The sequence below is a fragment of the Pelodiscus sinensis genome, chromosome 6 (assembly GCF_052426305.1).
Source record: "Pelodiscus sinensis isolate ZL-2025 chromosome 6, ASM5242630v1, whole genome shotgun sequence".
Lineage (NCBI taxonomy): Eukaryota > Metazoa > Chordata > Testudines > Trionychidae > Pelodiscus > Pelodiscus sinensis.
The window spans coordinates 108,728,312-108,746,164 of NC_143057.1; the positions used below are offsets into that span (position 1 = coordinate 108,728,312).

Here is a 17,853-nt window from a genome sequence, read left to right on the forward strand (position 1 = left end):
TTTCCGGAAATAATATGCTGCTCCCGTTCAGGCACAAGTCTTTTTCCGAAAGACTTTTGCGCAAAAGGGCCAGTGTAGACAGCACAGTACTGTTTTCCGCAAAAAAGCCCTGATCGCGAAAATGGCGATCGGGGCTTTATTGCGAAAAAGTGCGTCTAGATTGGCCATGGATGCTTTTCCACAAAAAGTGCTTTTGCGGAAAAGCATCCTGCTAATCTAGACGCGCTTTTCTGAAAATGCTTTTAACGGAAAACTTTTCCGTTAAAAGCATTTCCGGAAAATCATGCCAGTCTAGACGTAGCCACCCAGTTCAGTTTGTCTTTTCATTTCAAAGGAATTTCAGCCTCATTTTAGTTTGCTGTCAAGAGGATTGTCCTTAAGAGTTTGGTTTATTGTTTTATCAACAGGTATTGTTTTATCAAAGCTCTCCATTTATGTATACGGCTTAGGTTAAAAAGTCCCCAGTTCCTAACATGAAGCTTTCCCAAATACTAAATGCAGCCAACTTCTTTTCTGTGGAAATCCTTTGTCAGTGAGATGAAATCCAACGCCATAATTGTCGTGGATTTTTTTCTGTTGTCTTTTTTATGCTTCACCGTGAAGGAAGCATTTTAAATGTTGCAAGGAGATGAGGTGATCCTAATGGTCCTTTCTGACCTTAAATCTGTGGGAAAAAACTAAGATATTTAATGCTTCTGGAGACCTGTGCTGATTATTATTATTATTATAATAATAATTAATAATTAATAATTAATAATTTGTTAGCACCTACAGGTTCTAATTAGGTTAGAGGCCCCATTGTGCAAGGCACTAAACAAATTCAGAGGAAAGCACAAACTCTGCCTTAAAGAGTTTGCAATCTAATTTAAAATAATGAACATAAATAGTAAGAGGGAAAAGAAGAGGGGAGCAGCGGTAATGAGATTTTGTGGCTACAAATGCGTGTATGTATAACTTGATTGTTCCAAATTATTTTGCTTCCCTCTTCCCCTCAATACACACAGATTTTAAATTGAATGATGGCACTCAAAGTGGAAAGTTTGGGGAATAGCAGGAAGGGAGGGGAGTTAACATGAGGAAAGAAATAGGAAAAGGAAAGAAGGGGCAGATATTCAGGAGAGCGGATGGAAGGGGGACTGAAGAAAGAAACAATGGGTGACAAAATGCAAAATCCAACCGATATCTTCATGAGCCAGGGAGGAAGCTCGGGAATATAGTAGTGGTACGCTTATGGAGTGTCCCTGCCCCACATTACCAGGACTGGGCAAGAAGTGGCATCATCATGGGATGAATGTTGCTGCTGTTCGAAAAACAACACTTGAATGAAATACAGAAACTGGCAGACTAGAGCTGCTTTGCCTGAAGCAGTTCCTTGCTGCTAGGTCTTCCTACCCACCTGCAGTGTCCTTCTGCAACTCCAGAGGATTCTGCCTAGAATGTTTGCGGATAGAACTGATAGAACCAAACTCTCTATTGGGTATAATTTTATAAATAAGAACTACTGTGAAAAGAGATGTTGAACAATATGAAGCTCATTTCTTCAGGCGTGAACACTGATGAGGAAAATAATGCTATGATTTATTTTTGAATTGCATCTTTTAAACCAAATGCTTCATACTCAGTTCCAGTCTATCAATGCAACCCCCTATATAGTGTCTATTGTATGATCCAGATTAATTTTGTGGCAGCTGGGTTTAGGCAGAAGAGAGAAAAAGATAATAGGTAAGTTACAGGAAGAATAACTGAGCCTGGAGCAACTGAAAGAGGATTTTAAACCAACATTTTCTAATTATGGAAGCCTAAAATAAGCCCCCCAAATCAATAATTAGGAACAAAAGTCACACTAAACTGTAACCTGATATTATAAAGCACTGAGCTGCAGTAGCTCTTGTTGACTTCAATGGATTTTGTGGGGGTTCAACACCTCTGAAAGATAAGTAGTAAATGATAGACTTTAGGTATTCTAGTTTGAAAATTGTGGTCTGAGGCTACATCTAGATTACAAGCCTCTTTCAAAAGAGGCTTTTTCGAAAGAACTTTTCAAAAAAGCTTCTTTTGAGAGAGATCGTCTAGATCAGTAGTCTCAAAAGTGGGGTGGGCACACCCCAAGGGGTGGGCAAGATGATCCATTGGAGTGCGGGAAGAAAATATTATAATTTTTATTTATATTTATTTATCTAAAAAAATAAGAAAGAAATTAAGCTTTACTAATATTCAATATACGGATTGACACTGGTGCCCTCACTCGATCCATATGCCAGACGGTCACGTGTCACGTACGGTACGCAAGGTACCCTGAGGGAAGAGTGGGAGTTCTACAATGCAGAAGGATTGACAGTGGCACCCGCACTCCTTCGTTCGCTTTGAGCGTATTGCAACGTATTGCAGTTTACATGTGCCCAGTTAAGTGGATTTACGGATTATATTATCTAGTTTTAACTAAACTAACCCTCAGAAAATGGACAAGTGGCTTAAAAAGATTCCTACAAAGAAACCGCGGATTGAAGGTAATACTAATAATGCGAGCACAAGCGAACAATAAGAAAATGGCAGAGCTGACACTTCTCCTACTCCTAGTATGAGCTCTTCGTCAGCCACTTTACGAGGTAAAAAAAATGATGATCTAATTAGATCTGACAAGAATTTGGCCAAAAAAATCGAAGTTATCAAGAAGTCTATTTGAAATATGGATTTACATCCACTATCGTTAACAATGAACCTCACCCTAAGTGTATATTGTGCCTTGAGATATTAGCTAATGACAGTATGAAGCCATCACGATTAGCAAGACATTTAAAAACTAAGTATCCAGAACATGAAGACAAACCTCTACAATTTTTTCAGCGATGTTTAAAGTCATGAGATATTCAATCCAGTACTTTACAAAATTTCACTAAACTTAATAATAATGTTTAGAAGCCTCTTTTGAGGTTTCTTTCTTAATAGCAAAAGACAAAAAGCCACATACCATTGAGGAAACACTTGTTCTTCCTTCCGCAGTAAAAATGGTTGAAATAATCCACGGAAAACAATATGGCGACAAACTAAAATGCATTCCTTTGTCAGAAATACTGTTGGAAAACACATAGAAAACATTGCTGAAGATTTGAAGAAACAAGTATTAGAACAAATTACGCAGTGTGGTAGGTTTGCTCTACAGTTGGATGAAAGTACAGATGTTTCTAACATGTCTCAGCTTATGGTATTTGCTAGATTCTGTTTCAATAATGAAATACACAAAGAACTACTTTTTTGTGTGCCACTAAAGGAAAGATGTACCGGAGAAGATATATTCTCAACAGAAAATGTCTTCAATAAAAACAATGTTCTGTGGAAACACTGTGTAAGTGTAACCACTGATGGAGTGGCTGCTTTGACTGGAGCAAAAAAGGGATTCCGGAGTAAAGTTACAGAGATAGCACCACACGTGAAATTCATTCACTGTATCATTTATAGGCAAGCTATTGCAGCAAAGAAGTTGGAGCCAGAAGTGTACAAAGTGATACAGGATGTCATCGATATGGTTAATTTTATAAAAACAAGACCTTTAAATAGTAGAATCTTTACAATACTTTGTAATGAGATGGGGAGTGACCATGAAAATCTTTTGTACCACACAGAGATTCGCTGGTTATGTCGTGGCAAAGTGCTTAAAAGAGTTGTCTAACTTAAAGATGAGTTATGCATTTTTCTTTTACAAAAAGACAAGTGTTCCAAATTTGCTGACCTTTTCTGTGATGACAAGTAGCTATCAGTAGTATGCTACTTAGCAGATATTTTCGAAAAAATAAACACACTTAATCTGTCCCTTCAAGGTAAAGGTGACATTTTAACAATAAGTGAGCAAGTTACTGCTTTTCGAAAGAAGCTCGTGCTATGGAGAGAGCATTTTGAAAATAGATGTTTGGAAAGGTTTCCATCGAAAATGATGTAAGTGTGTCACCTATAAAAACTCTCATATCTGCACACTTAGAAAACTTGGAAACAGAATTTTCTAACCTGTTTAAAAATCTTCCAAATGAAGAGTTTCAGTGGGTTTTGAACCCATTTGTTAAAAATATAAAAATGCAACACCTTCCGATTAGTTTGAAAGAACAACTGATTGACATCAGGGAAGATGGAAATTGACTAGCCGAATTTCAACAGAAACCTTTGCATAATTGGTGGATGGGATGAAAAAGGAGTACCATGATTTAGTAAGTGCAGCCAATTAAGGACTTCTTCCATTTGGATCTACGTATCTTTGTGAGGTGTCTTTTTCAGCTATGACAGCCATTAAAACAAAGTATCGAAATAAACTGAACTTAAAACTAGACCTTCGGATCGCTGTATCACAAAGTGTTAAACCAAGATTTTCAAAATAATGAAGCATATTCAATCACATTGCTCTCAGTAAAAATATTATTATTAATAATAATATTTTTTTAGTGAGAGCAAAAAGGTTTTCTGTACCATTAATAAATAACATTTTAAAAAATATTTTAAAAATATTGTTTATTTCATCTTTATCTCATCCTTTTTTAATTTCTATTTTTTGTGTATGTTTTATAATGTACATAATATATTAGTACAGTAGTACATGTATATAATTTATAAATAAATACATTTACATATATTGGGAGTGCGTGATCGAAAATTTTTTACTGATAGGAGTGCGTGATCAAAAAAGTTTGGAAACCACTGGTCTAGTTGTTAAATTGTTCAGTAGTCTTATACCTTCACTTTTTAAGAGCAAATTCATCCTATTCTTCCCTCAGTTCAGTGCTCAGACAATTCCTAGATTTGAAGAGAGATGAGAAGCCCAGCAGAGGTTGTTTCTCTTAATACTGGATATGCAGTTACAGTTTCTCCAGCATTATATATAAAAAAGCATAAATACAGAAATATCCGGCTGAAGAAGAAAAAGTCTTATTCATTTTCCACAGGTAATTCTCTTGGAAACTGGCAGACTAGTGCCACTGTGACAGAGGTAATTAAACCAGGATACAATGTTTATCCTTATGGTATTAAATCCACCTATCTCTGATAAGGAAGTGATATGCAGGTTAGCTTACTTTATTGCTTTATTTTATTCAGGGGAGTACAGTTAAGCTTATCTAAATCCGCTAGTTTCTTGGAGAACTGTATTTCAATGTAAGGGCTACACTGAGGTTATGAAATAAAGGCTAGAAAGAGAAATAATCCTATATGGATACATTATATTTAACCAATCTGTGACAGTGATGGGCTCACCTGTCTGTTTAGCCTCTTCTCAAATTTTGGAGGATAGGGGTTACATAACTAAACTGTGACGGATCTCATAGGACTTCAGAAGGCAATATGCCTGTGTTTCATATGAGATCTGTACAGCTTCATTCTCCGGATCTCCAGTCGCCATTAGTCTGTAATCAGGCAGAAACTAATGTTGCAAGGATGGCTTGATGTTCTAAAGCACCCGCTTGCCGCCTTACTCTTGCCCTTTGTTGCCCCCTTCTGATGACTAGTGTATTTGCAGTAGGAGTAGAGGTTGTGTGGTTGATTTTTCTCTTGCAACCTTCCCTTAGCCAAGTCCCAGTCCTGTTGAGTTCGGTAGGGCCAGGATTTCAACAGAAATGCAGAGTCACTCCTTGTGTTGTAGGGGAAAAAATATTGCAATCCTGTCTTTAGGCAGCAGCACACATTGCTCAAACACCTAGTTAATCAGGTGAGAGTGGATCCTTTTCTTAAAGGTATAATTTCCTGCTCAGGTAAACCCACATGTGCTAACTTTGATCAAGCTAAAGCACTCAAAATACCAGAGCCCTTGTAAGGGAGGCAGAATAGGCTAGCTGTCCTGAGTAATAGCGCACCTGTGGCCTCAGATATCTGGCTGGTCCCATAGATTGTGCCACTACAACTACACTGTGATTTTTTTTTTTTTTTGGTACACTGATTTGATCAAAACTAGGACATGTAATTTGCCACTTGGGTAAATGTGCACCTTCACCTGAAGAGGATAGGCGTACTTTGGTGTGAATTAATAGGAGTAAATTTTTAAGGAAATAATTTAAACCACTATATTAATAATTTTGATGTACAGAGAAACTCCACTGGTGTTATTGGGTGCCAATTGAAGACAATCTGCCGCAGAGCTAAGTTGGAATGGGATGCTGTGCTACAGGAATGAAAGTCGAATCTCCCTGCAGATAACTCATTCCATATGTAGACCCCTGAGATCCATAGGTTCTGAGAATGGAAAAATCCTCTTTCTCCTAAAACAATTTGAAGAAAATTTTATGATGTTTTCCTACCACAAGAGCTGCCTCTTTGTGTGTTTTCTGTATGAAAGGGAGAATCAGGCTCTCTAATGTGTTTTTATGACCTAAAATAGGAATATTGTCTGGGCTATAGCTCTCGGTATTTGCTGCTTCTCTTCTGATTATAGACTTCATATTTTGAAAGCTCTTGGTTTTTTAATTCCTTGCTAACCAGTTGCTTAAAATAGGTACTTTTCTTAAGAAATGTTGGTTCAATATCTGGCTTTTCTGTGCATTTTCAGTATGACCCAGGCAGTCTCTTAATCTTCTTGTGCCTCAGTTCCCCATCTAAAAAAGGAGGATAATAGTACTTCCTTGCTTCTATCCTGTTTACTTTGTTACCTGTATATCAACAGAATTAGAAAGGATGTCTTAAGGACAACCTTCCGAAGGTTAATTTAACAACTTGACCAATCCGCAAGGGATGGTGATTAAGGTAACGACCCCCTACTCCGTATCTATTCACCGGAGAGTGTCAGATCTTAGTTTATAAGGCGCGTAAATTAAAACGTAAGTCTGGTTTAAAACTGGAAACCACAGGACTATATTGTTTAACAGAAATTTTAACAGCAATACCTCTAATGAACACACAAGGGGGCAGTCCCCTCTTTACATTAAATGAACCAGGAGGGGAAGTCCCTCAAGGTCCCTATACCTACAACAGAGTCAGCGGCGCTGAAGCCGATTGATGCGATGCTGGCGACCTACGACCTTTGGGCTAATTGAAAGCCTTCAGGGAGGAACTTCCAGGCGTCCCTTGTTGGGTGATCCTGTCGCTTGGCGACCTACAATCCTTTGGCTAATTGGAAGCCGCAGGAGAGGAACAGCCAAGGTGATCCCTCGAAGTGCCGGTTGAGTTCGGTGACGGTCGGTTCACCTTCCGTGAAGCCTCTGGTCTCCGGATCCTCTTCCTGCGCTTCGGTGCAGCAGGATCAGGCGATGGATGACTCTGTACTACACTAACCTTATCCTAAAAACAAAACCCTATCTAGATCCCGACACGCCCGCCGGACAAACTCGATGACGGCCGATATGCATCCACCGACGCAGCCTGCCGGACAAACACAATGACGGTATCTAATCTATCTAAGATACTAAGCTAACTAAACCTAATCTAAGAAAGAGGAGGTCTAACCTTCCGTTAGCCTACCTCTAAAAGGGGCTAAATTAGTTTAAAAGGGTGGGAATCATGACCTTCCGTCATATAATCCCAATGAGGAAAATTATAACACCATGAAGATGTTCGGTATCACAAGGATACCTAGGACCATTACGATACTAAGGGATGCTGTACAGGACAAATACCATTAAGGTATTCTTCCTAGAAAAGAGCCCAGGCTAGGATGCTCTAACCCGACGAACCCACGACGCTGCAGGCCCCAGCTAGGTCCGGGAACCAGCACGAAGTGACGTTTGGTCACACCTTATATAAGGTAGGTTCATACATATTCATAACCAGATGGTTTAAATTGATTGGATATAACAAAGATGCTCTTGCAGCGTGGTATGATTTGATTGGCTGATATGAATGCTCATGCATATTCATACTTATGCCAAGTTAACTGTCAGGTAGCTTAAGGTTTAAACTCAAACATTCTACCTGCACATTTGATGCCATACTCAACTGCAAAAGCAACTCTGCAAAGTTCTAAATACAAAATGGAGTTTTGGACTCCATTTTGGAAAACCACAATTTAAACAGTTTCTCCATCATTAATGTTCTTTACACACATTTTCTTATAATTTGCAATTCCTCCCAGCATTTGACAAGAATACAGCGCTAGATTATACCACTTAGATTCATTACAAGTAGTGGGCCTTAAAATTTACACAGTTCTTTTCTCTATTCAGCATTTCTGCCTTACAACTTAACATATAAGCTCTTTTGGGACAGTGATTATTTTTTATGAGGTTGTGTACCGAGTCTAGCATAATGGGGCCCTCATCTTAGTTAGAGCCTGTGGACACTACAGTAATCATATATATAGTAGCCCAGTGTCTGTAACACCAGTATGCTGCTGTTCCCTCTGGGGGGCGCTGTTGCCTGAAATGCTGGCTGTTCCCTCTGGGCAGCCCATGCTGCATGGTGAGTGCGGGGCCCAAATGGTTGCTTGCGCCGCTTGCTCCCCCGCGGTGGCCCGGCTGAGTGGCGCAAAAGTCAGCCGAGTGCCACGGCAGAAGGGGAGAGGGGGCGGGGCGGTGACGTACATGGCCAGGGGCTGGGGCCTGGCCATGTATGTCACCGCCTCGCCCCCCTTCACCTCCTGCCGTGGTGCTCGACTGACTTCTGCGCCGCTCAGCCGGGCCACCGCTGGGGAGCAAGCGGCACAAGCAGCCGTTTGGGCTCCGCGCTCCCCAGGCAGCATGGGGAGTGTGGAGCCCAAACAGCCATTTGGGCTCCGTGGTCCCCCGAGTGAGAGGCAGGCGTGGGAGGAGAAGAGAAAGAGAGAGGCAGGAGGCGGATGAGAGCTGAGAGAGAGGGGGGGAGGCAGTAGGAGGAGGAAAGAAAGAGAGAGAGAGAGAGAGAGAGACGGAGCGAGAGACTGGAGGCTCAGGAGAAGACCGACGTGGAGGAAAGACCTGAAAATCCCGTCTTATGACGGGCTGATTGTCTAGTATACATAATAATCTGGAAAACAAATGGCTATTAAAGTGGCCGGGATAATAGGCAATTTCTTCAATGGCTGCAGTGGTCAGTCCATAGTCAGTTGTGTCTGAATGTGAAAGACCGAACCTTAATACTTACATCATTGCTGGAGTTAAAGTGCCCGTCTGTTGAATAATGAATTGACACTGTGGGGTAGGAACAGGAACTACTCTTATTTTCAGTGAACTTCAGTGGAGAACACAATTTTTTTTTTGTTCATGCCCAATATGTCTGTTTCATTTTTTAACAGTTGCTGCTGTGCTCTTCTTTCTTGCTCAGCACTTCCAGAAATGAAATTAGACACCTGGTGATTTTTGCACAATTCCATACACTTCTCCACTGAGAAGTCAAACTTCTATGCTACACTTTAGGAATGGCTTGAAAGCAGAAAAAGGGTTTTGCAAAATTTCCAGGTCAGACAAGATCAGTTTAGAGCAGGAGACAAAGATGAGGTGGGATTCCAGAATCCTTGTTTCCTAGAAAACATGGTGTTTTTTAATTGAAAATGGTGCTTTTGATGGTAGCAGAAATAATACTAAATCAATCTTAGCACCAGGTACTGAAATTAACCACAGCAGGCAGAAAGCTCCTACATGAATTTAAATAGAAAAAAACAAAAATCAGACCTCTTTTGTGCATCTCAAAGAACAGAATTAAAATGAAGATTGTTTGATTGCCCCAGTTAGCAAACTTCACAGACTGTTAAGGATTGAACAGGGATTAATTTTTTCATCCAAGCCTTCAAAGCCTTACATAATTCCACCCCAACTACATCCCAGACCTTAACTCCTGCCACTTGCCTCCTTGAATGATGCCAGGTTCAAAGCTCAATTCCATCCACCCTCTGCACACTCCTATCTCAATCATGCCTATGATAAGTGGAATGCTCCTCTTCATTCCATTTGCCAAGCCACGACCTTCTTTTCAATCAAGTCCCGCTTAAAAAAACCCAACTTTTACCATCGTGTACAGTTAGCCAAAACCAGCTACGTTTCTGAGTTTCCTGGAATGTCTCATTTGATTTTGTCTTTGAGACCCCCAATTCTCCAAAATCTATATTGACTTGAATGGGATTTCTTGCATGCTCTAAGTTGAGACTTTGCAAGAATAGGACCTTCCAGTTCTTTGGGGGAAGGGACAGCTTTTATTGTGTGTGCTACACATGGAGGGGTTAAATTGCCCGGGCCTCGGACAAAGGAGGCAGAAAGGGCAGGAAAGGGGTAGAGCTGGGGGGTTAGCTTTCCCCGTCTTGCACTTCAGCTCTGCACAGGGCTCCAGTGGTGATTTGAAAGGGTCTGCAGCTCCAGCCACCACTGCTGCCTCAGTGGCAGTGGCTGGGATTCCCAGGCCCTTTTGAATCACCAGATCCTGGGGCAGTTGCCGTTTCCTCTGCCTCCTCCCCCACCCCATCAGCAGGCCTGGCTACACAGAGCTGAACATATTGTCCGTGCTGTTCAAACACGAAATAGAGACTGAGCTACCTTCTTGCTCGTCTATCATTTATAAGTATAAGTTTGTTTTTGTTTTTAAACAGTGCCAAAAATTGCACTGCACATGGGCCCTGCCCTAGCATGTTTGAATATTGCTGCCCCATTAGATGATGAAAGTGCAACAAAACAGTGATGTGGGAAAGTGAGAGCGGTCGCAATATTCACGTCATTAGGCTTTGGTTCAGGCTCTCAGCAGAGATGGGTGTACAGACAGTTGAATATTCCTTGAAATGTTTAATAAATGCCTATCTAAACTGCATAAATGCCTTCGTTTTTTGGTTGACTTGCTTCTCATGGGTCTGTCAGTAGTAATAGATTTAAACCTTCAATCCAGCAAAGCTCCAGCTGCAACACTATTGCCAAGAGGGCTAAAATGCTCCATGGACGTAGAAAAGGGGGAACTCAAATATGGGTAAAGAGGTTATTTTATCTCCATACTTGGCACTGGTGCAATGGCAGCTGGAATGCTCTGTCTAGCCAACTCTGGTACCTGCAAGAAATTTTATAAACTTCAGAGCATTCCAGGAAGAGCCACAAGGATGAATAAAGGATTAGAAATTAAGTCTGATGGCTGCAGTGGGCAACCTGCGGCTTGTCAGGGTAAGGAATGACAAATCACAGCCAATGTAAGCTATGGGCACCAATACCTGTGGATGCCAGGAAACAATCTGTCTGTCTGGTGACCCACCAGTAGCTTACTCTGATGAGCCATCTGCAAGCTGCAGGTTATTCACCAGTATCTTATGGTAACAGACTACAGGAGCTCAATCTATGTCACTTAATAAAGAGATTAAGGAGTAACTTGATCACAGTCTGTAAGTATCTATTCAGGGAACAGTTAATAATGGGCTCTTCAGTCAAGGAGCCATAACACAATCCAATATCTGGAAGCTGAAGCTTTCTTGACTGGGGCCTTAGATCCACTATGAAGAACATTAGCCACTGTTGTTCAACAGTGGGACTGTCATTTGAATATTTTTCATGACTACTAAATTCATTTTAAATATTTTCAGTCCTGTATCTGACTCTAATACATTTTTGAGATGAGAGGTTCTCCATACGTTTCATCTTCCAGATACCTTGAGGTACCAGAGATTATCAGAATGCTGCATATTTTATTTCAGAACATGGTTACTGCATCCAGTAATTGCTACTCTGAGAAAGTATATGTTTTTTTCCTTCAGCTAATCCTTGTGAACTCTACTGCCGCCCCATAGACGGCCAGTTTTCCGAGAAAATGCTGGATGCAGTGAGTGATGGTACTCCTTGCTTTGAAAGAAGCAACGCCCGAGATATCTGTATAAATGGCATGTGTAAGGTATTGGGTATGTTTGTATGTTTCCTTCTCTAAAATTTCATGGGAAACTATTTCCCAAATAATTTAAGAGGCTACCAGCATGGGGTATTTGATTTCATTGTATTTTAAATTATAATAGAAACAAGTTAATGGACATTAGAGTTACCTTGACCTTTTCTACTCAATAGATTGCCCTGGGTGTTGTTTCTTCTATTATCAGAATCAGTTTAAGAATGTCTGTTTGCTCTGTTCTTATGGAGATATTGTTTTCACAGAGGATTATACATTTTGGAGACACAATTAGTTTTAACCATTCCACATAGCTTCATTTTGAAAACGTGATCCTAATTGTATGAAATCATGTGTTATTCATCAGCTTAGAATTAAATCCATTGCACTTGCAGTATTTAATCACACACTGAAGGACTTTCAGGCATAGAAACAATGAAACTGCATGACATTTACAAGTAGTTTTTATAGAATAAGGTAACTGGCAGAGCACTGAATGTGTGCTTCTGTAATGTTCTAACGCCGGCTTAATTACAAAGGTAACCAAAGCAAACAAATGAGTGTATGTACCAAAGTGGTTTTTTTTCTCAATTGTAGCCACATTACTCTTTTGACATAATTCTCCACTAAGCCTACGGGTGCCCAGCAGCCACAATTTTCTGTTGGTGTGTTCTATAACTACAGGAAGTCCCCGGGTTACGTACAAGATAGGGACTGTAGGTTTGTTCTTAAGTTGAATTTGTATGTAAGTCGGAACTGGTACATATTGTAGGGGAAACTCTAGCCAAACATTTCTCCAGAGCTCAGTTTTATTCTCCTACACATCACTTCCCTCAGTCCTGCAGACCAGGGAAACGCGGAGCGGCTTTTCTCGCCGCGGAGGATGCGGGCGGCGGGACCGCAGCGTGTCTCGGTGGTCTGCTGGGGGCGGGGGCGCAGCTAGTGCGGAGTTGCCTCACCCCGTTTGTAAGTAGGGATCTGATGTAAGTCGGATCCATGTAACCCGGGGACTGCCTGTACATGCAATTCCTGAGATACGGGGTAATGGTTATACAGAAGAAAAGGTAATCCCATTGTCGTAGAAATTGAGTTCTTTTTTTCAATGGGATAGCAATATATTGGAATATGTTTTTGTGTTATGGAAGAGTTCTAGCTGTAGTTTTCATTTTTTTAAAAATATGAGGTGGAGAACCTGTTCTTGCTGAAACCCAAAGGAGATTTGGCCAGTGACATTGTTGGGAGCAAAAGAAGGACTAAGGTCCCTAGAAAACAGTTAGTTGCTGGTGGAAATTAATTTTATCATCTTCCTGGAGGGATATTTGCATGTCTTAAGCAACTGAATACCAAGTCATGTATTTGCTATGTGTCTACTCTGCTAGGTGGAATTATTAGAGGATGAAAGAACAGCACATTTATGAGCAACAAAAGGGTTAATTCTTAATATTTTATACAGTACTTACACTTGTACTAGTGTATTCTTAGGACAAGATGGAGTTCCTGATCCAACTTCCATGGGAGTCATTGCAAAGATTCCTCTTGCCTTCAGAGAGAGAGAGCTGGGATGAGCAGGGGGAACTTGAAGTCATACTTGAAGATGTGCTGAAACAAATCTTTTTTTTTTTTTTTAAGATATGAAAATATTTGGTACATGTTTTCAAATGTGTATTTTTGCTAGAGTGATCATGTTGCCCAAAGGGAAAACAGGACACTGTGTGGGGCTGGGCCTGAGCCCTCCTTCATCTGTGCCAGAGTGGTCCAAGCTGCTCACCCAACCCACCTCGCATTCCTCTGTGTGGGGCTGATCAAAACCATGCACCAGAGTCCCCCTTTTATATACAGTGGGAGGAGGGGAGACAGGATTGGAGCAAGCTGTGATACGCACACTAGATAGGATGCCCATATTTCCCAAAGGTTGGAGCTGGCACGATTGTTCACTCTAGCTCTAGGTCTCCCTCCGTCCTCCCCGCTCCCATGGGGCTGGCATCACCACTTGCTCCCCCATTCCCGCCAACTCCCACCTCCCCACATGTTCCTGTGCACCGTGCTTTATGATAACAGTGGGGATTTGTCCCAAAGGTACTGTGCTAAACAAAATAGGATGGGTGATCATCCTCTTTTTTGCTCATCTCTATGCCTCCTGACTCCAGGCAGGACTACTCTACGAGGGCTATTTTCATAGTATATTTGATGCAGCTCCAATAGTATCTGAAATTTTATAACACTCATCTCATGAGACTTTCACTCTGGTTTCTAAGTAAAAGGGATTGAGATCAGCATGACTAAGCATCAAGCTTTCGGGGATTTATTCATATCAATTCTCACAAGCTTTGGCAGTTCACACATCACTACAGATATATGCCTAGTTTATCCAAAGCTGGTTCTTTTAAAATTCATTTGAATCAGCAAGGATGAACAGATGCAACTCTGTTAAACACAAGTTCTAGCATGTATATTAGAGGTTCCCAAACTGGTACATGAGCATGTTAGAAGTGATCTATGGCAAAAGGTTGGATTGTTCTCTTGAAGGAATAGTGGACCCTGCCAACCCCTGTTCCATGACAAAATCCTTCAAAAAAAAAAAAAAAAAGGGAGGAGAGCAGCAGTTGCACAGAGGAATGAGATCCAGATGTTAACCCGGTCACTGCTTCCTTCAGTTGAAAACCCAGTTGTGTGATATCTTACAGGAAGGTTAAGATTACAGGAACATTGCAGAGAAGCATTGAGTCAGAAGAGCAGTTCCCTGAGACAGGAACCAGAAGGGAGACAGCGGGGCTGGGGAGCCTACTTGAACCACAGCCCAGCCCCAAAAAGGAGTCACCAAGAGGAAGGAGTTGTGTGGTCCAGGACTTTGCAATGGAACTGCAATGCAAATTCTGGTGGGCCAAGGGGCCCTGCTTTAACCACGTCATAGATCTAGGGAGGAAAGCTGTGGAATCCCTTAATTTATGAGAGACCATAGTTGTGAGTCTGGAGACCAGGGCAAGAGGAGACCTACAGAAAAGACTTTCCAGAGAGGTCAAAGGTTGCACTGGGACAAGTGAAGCACCCTGGTTCAAAGGGAGCTGGAGGAGATTCAGAAACCTGAAGCAAGGTGAATTGTAATTGAATATGCCTATTACCCACAGCTGTGAAATTCCAGTCAAGGCACCCTAGCACTCTGCCTCTCCCCTCCGAACCTTCTCTGGCTTCTTTTCCACACACACAGTCACCATCGCCAGCAGAAACTCCCTGCTCTTTCTCCTTCTTCACTCTCCACATGCCACCAGAGTGCTGTTCTCCCCTCCCCCACCCACGCACACTACCAAGGCCCTTTTTGCCTTTCTCTCTCCCCAACCCGCATGCACACAAGGGTCCTCCCTGTTCTTCTCCCCCCCAACATGCACACCAGGGCCCTTTTTGCCTTTCTACTCTCTCCCCATACACACAGCAGGGCTCTCTTTGCCCTTATCCACCTGCCTTCCCCACTCTTTCCTTTCCCTTCCTTTTACTTATATTCCTGCTGACCCCGCAGGCCACTCCGTTCTCCATCCATAATCTGTATTCTTAGTCTAACTTCATTAATGGTGAGATGGAATCCATTTTACCTTCTTGTGAAACTTCTTGTAATTTGAAAAAAAATTCCCAGACAAAAGGGAGACCACTCAATGTTCACAACAACCCAGCAAGAGAGGCCCAGCCTGCCCAGCATATTCAATATCAGTCTGGTCAGTGCACTTACCTGAATCAGGCAGAGCAAGAAGGTGAATAAGAGACTAGGTGGATGAGGTAATAACTTATATTGGACTAGAGAGAGGCTATACAGAGCACTACTTCAAGGACCTGAATGTGAGTTTCTCACAACCCAGGTGAGTGCCCTGGCCACCAGACTGATGTCTCTGGCCTTGACCAGAAATTCCATCTTGCACTTAAGAATATTTCCTAGTGAAAGTTTCATCAAAATCAGCAGGTTCTCATAAGATTTCAGTTTGGACATATTGGCATTTTCTGATCAAAGATGAATTTTGTTTTAACTCTTAACTTCCTTTCCTCCAACCCTCCCCGTCCTGACTTTTCCTCCAAATTCCCCAGGCAAATGTCTGTCAGGCAATTCAATGCTTAGTCTATCAAGGCCTAAAATAAATGTGTGTAAACAGTAGAAATTTGCATATGGTATTTCAAGCATCATTTTTTTCTGAAGATGGTACATGAACCTATGAAATTCTGAGTTGTTCACAGATAATGATTGTTTTCAAGGGGCATTTTGTAAATATTAGTCATGTATTATCATAAGTGATTCGGGAGAAATGAGGCTGCTTTTTGAATTGGTGTACTTGTGCTATAAGTTAACAGCCCATTTACATTCAAGCTATAGTTTCAGTTCACCCAACAAACAGAATGAATCAGAGCAAGGATCATGTGATGCAGTATGTAATCCGTCAATTTCCAAGGATTGGAAGAAATGATTAATAGGTAACTAAAGCAGGCCTCTTCTCTGAATGGTAGCACACGTTTTATATAAAACTAGCCAATTAGCCCATCATAAGATGGGATTTTCAGGTCTCTCCTCCACGTCAGTCTTCTCTCCTGAGCCTCCAGTCTCTCGCTCCGTCTCTCTCTCTCTCTCTCTCTCTCTTACTCTCTCCTCCTTCTACTGCCTCCCCTCTCCCACTCTCTCAGCTCTCCTCCGCCTCCTGCCTCTCTCTCTCTGTCTCTTTCTTTCTCTTCTCCTCCCCTCTTGCCTCTCACTTGGGGGACTGCAGAGCCCAAATGGCCTGGAGCCTCTGTCACGCTGCACGTCACCGCCTCGCCCCTCTTTGCCTCCCGCCGTGGAGCTTGGCTGATTTCTGCGCCACTCAGCCGGGCCGCCGTGGGGGAACAAGTGGCGGTTTGGGCTCCCCCATGGCAGCCTGGCTGAGTGGCGCAGAAGTCAGCCAAGTGCCATGGCAGGAGGCGAAGGGGGGCGTGAAGGTGACGTACATGGGTGCTGCATGGGGAGCATGGGGCCCAAATGGCCGCTTGCACCACTTGCTCCCCCGCGGCAGCCCGGCTGAGCGGTGCAGAAGTCAGCCGAGCACCACAGTAGGAGGTGAAGGACGTGACTCAGGCAACAGTGCCACCCAGAGGGAACAGCCAGCATTTCAGCGTTACAGGCTCACAGACACTGGGCTACTATATATATGATGTGTATCCAGCTTACGCACTTGAGGAAAAAACCTTTTCAAACATCGCAGAATAATTTGGCACAATATTAGTTCAATTCAAGTGAATGCAATACATGTTGTATTTGAAAATACATTTGTTCGTGCAGGGCTAATTCTGGTACTGGAATAATAGGTGAATATTGAGATTGCTAATCTGAAAAAGGAGTCCTTGAACATGAAATAGTAAGCCCTGATCATGTTTTTAATCAGACATTCTAGGTACTGAATTTCTCACAGAATGTTTCCTTTGGCTAAAATAATGTTTCATACTGGCCTGAAGTCAAATATGAAATAACAATGGTAGGGTACTATATGATCTTATATCTGATACCCATGTGTATTTGGTGTGTCTTGAGGCACAAAGACCAAGGCCAATGCTTTCAAACATAGGTACCAAAGGGCAAACAATTTGTAAGAAGGTAACTGTTGCCCTCCAGGTGTTGCCCTAGTTTGGATGTAATGAAGAGGTTGGGGCAGTCCCAGGGAGAAACAGCCAAAAGGCAACCGAGCGAGTCTGGAGTCCAGAGTATGCACAGAACTCAGAAGAGAAACAGAGCTGGGCTGAGAGCTTTAAGGAGAGGATATCACTGAAGGAGGGAGCAATGAGCATTCCCCAGTTGAGCAGTGGAGCCAGATCAAGCTGGTGAAAATGGAAGGTAGTCAGGAGGTCTGTCCGCAGGCCAAAAAGCCTCAGCCAGATAGGGATAGCAGCAGTGGGATGCCTGCCAGCTGTCTGAGATGATGGCTAGAGAGGGCTGAAAGCAGGAGAATGAAAGAGGGGGTGAGTTCACTGGTATTTCTAGGCAAGAACTACAACCAGACCTGAGAATGAAATGAGGTGAGAAAGCACCCCAGCTGGAGCGGCGGAGGGGAGATGTGTGGTGAGGGGCCTTGAGCATCATACTTGAGAGCTGCCGTGTGGTGAGAGGTGCTGGAGCTATCCTTGATGTGCTGA

At 42.3% G+C, this 17,853-nt stretch overlaps 1 protein-coding gene across 1 annotated transcript in view; it reads left to right on the top strand.

The window, feature by feature from the left end:
• ADAMTS12 (ADAM metallopeptidase with thrombospondin type 1 motif 12) overlaps positions 1-17,853 on the top strand; it is a 261,756-nt gene that overhangs the window by 179,987 nt on the left and 63,916 nt on the right. Inside the window, exon 13 of the mRNA XM_006116518.5 lies at positions 11,597-11,730. Coding sequence (XP_006116580.3) covers positions 11,597-11,730 — 134 coding nt within the window. The remainder of the gene's footprint in view (positions 1-11,596; positions 11,731-17,853) is intronic.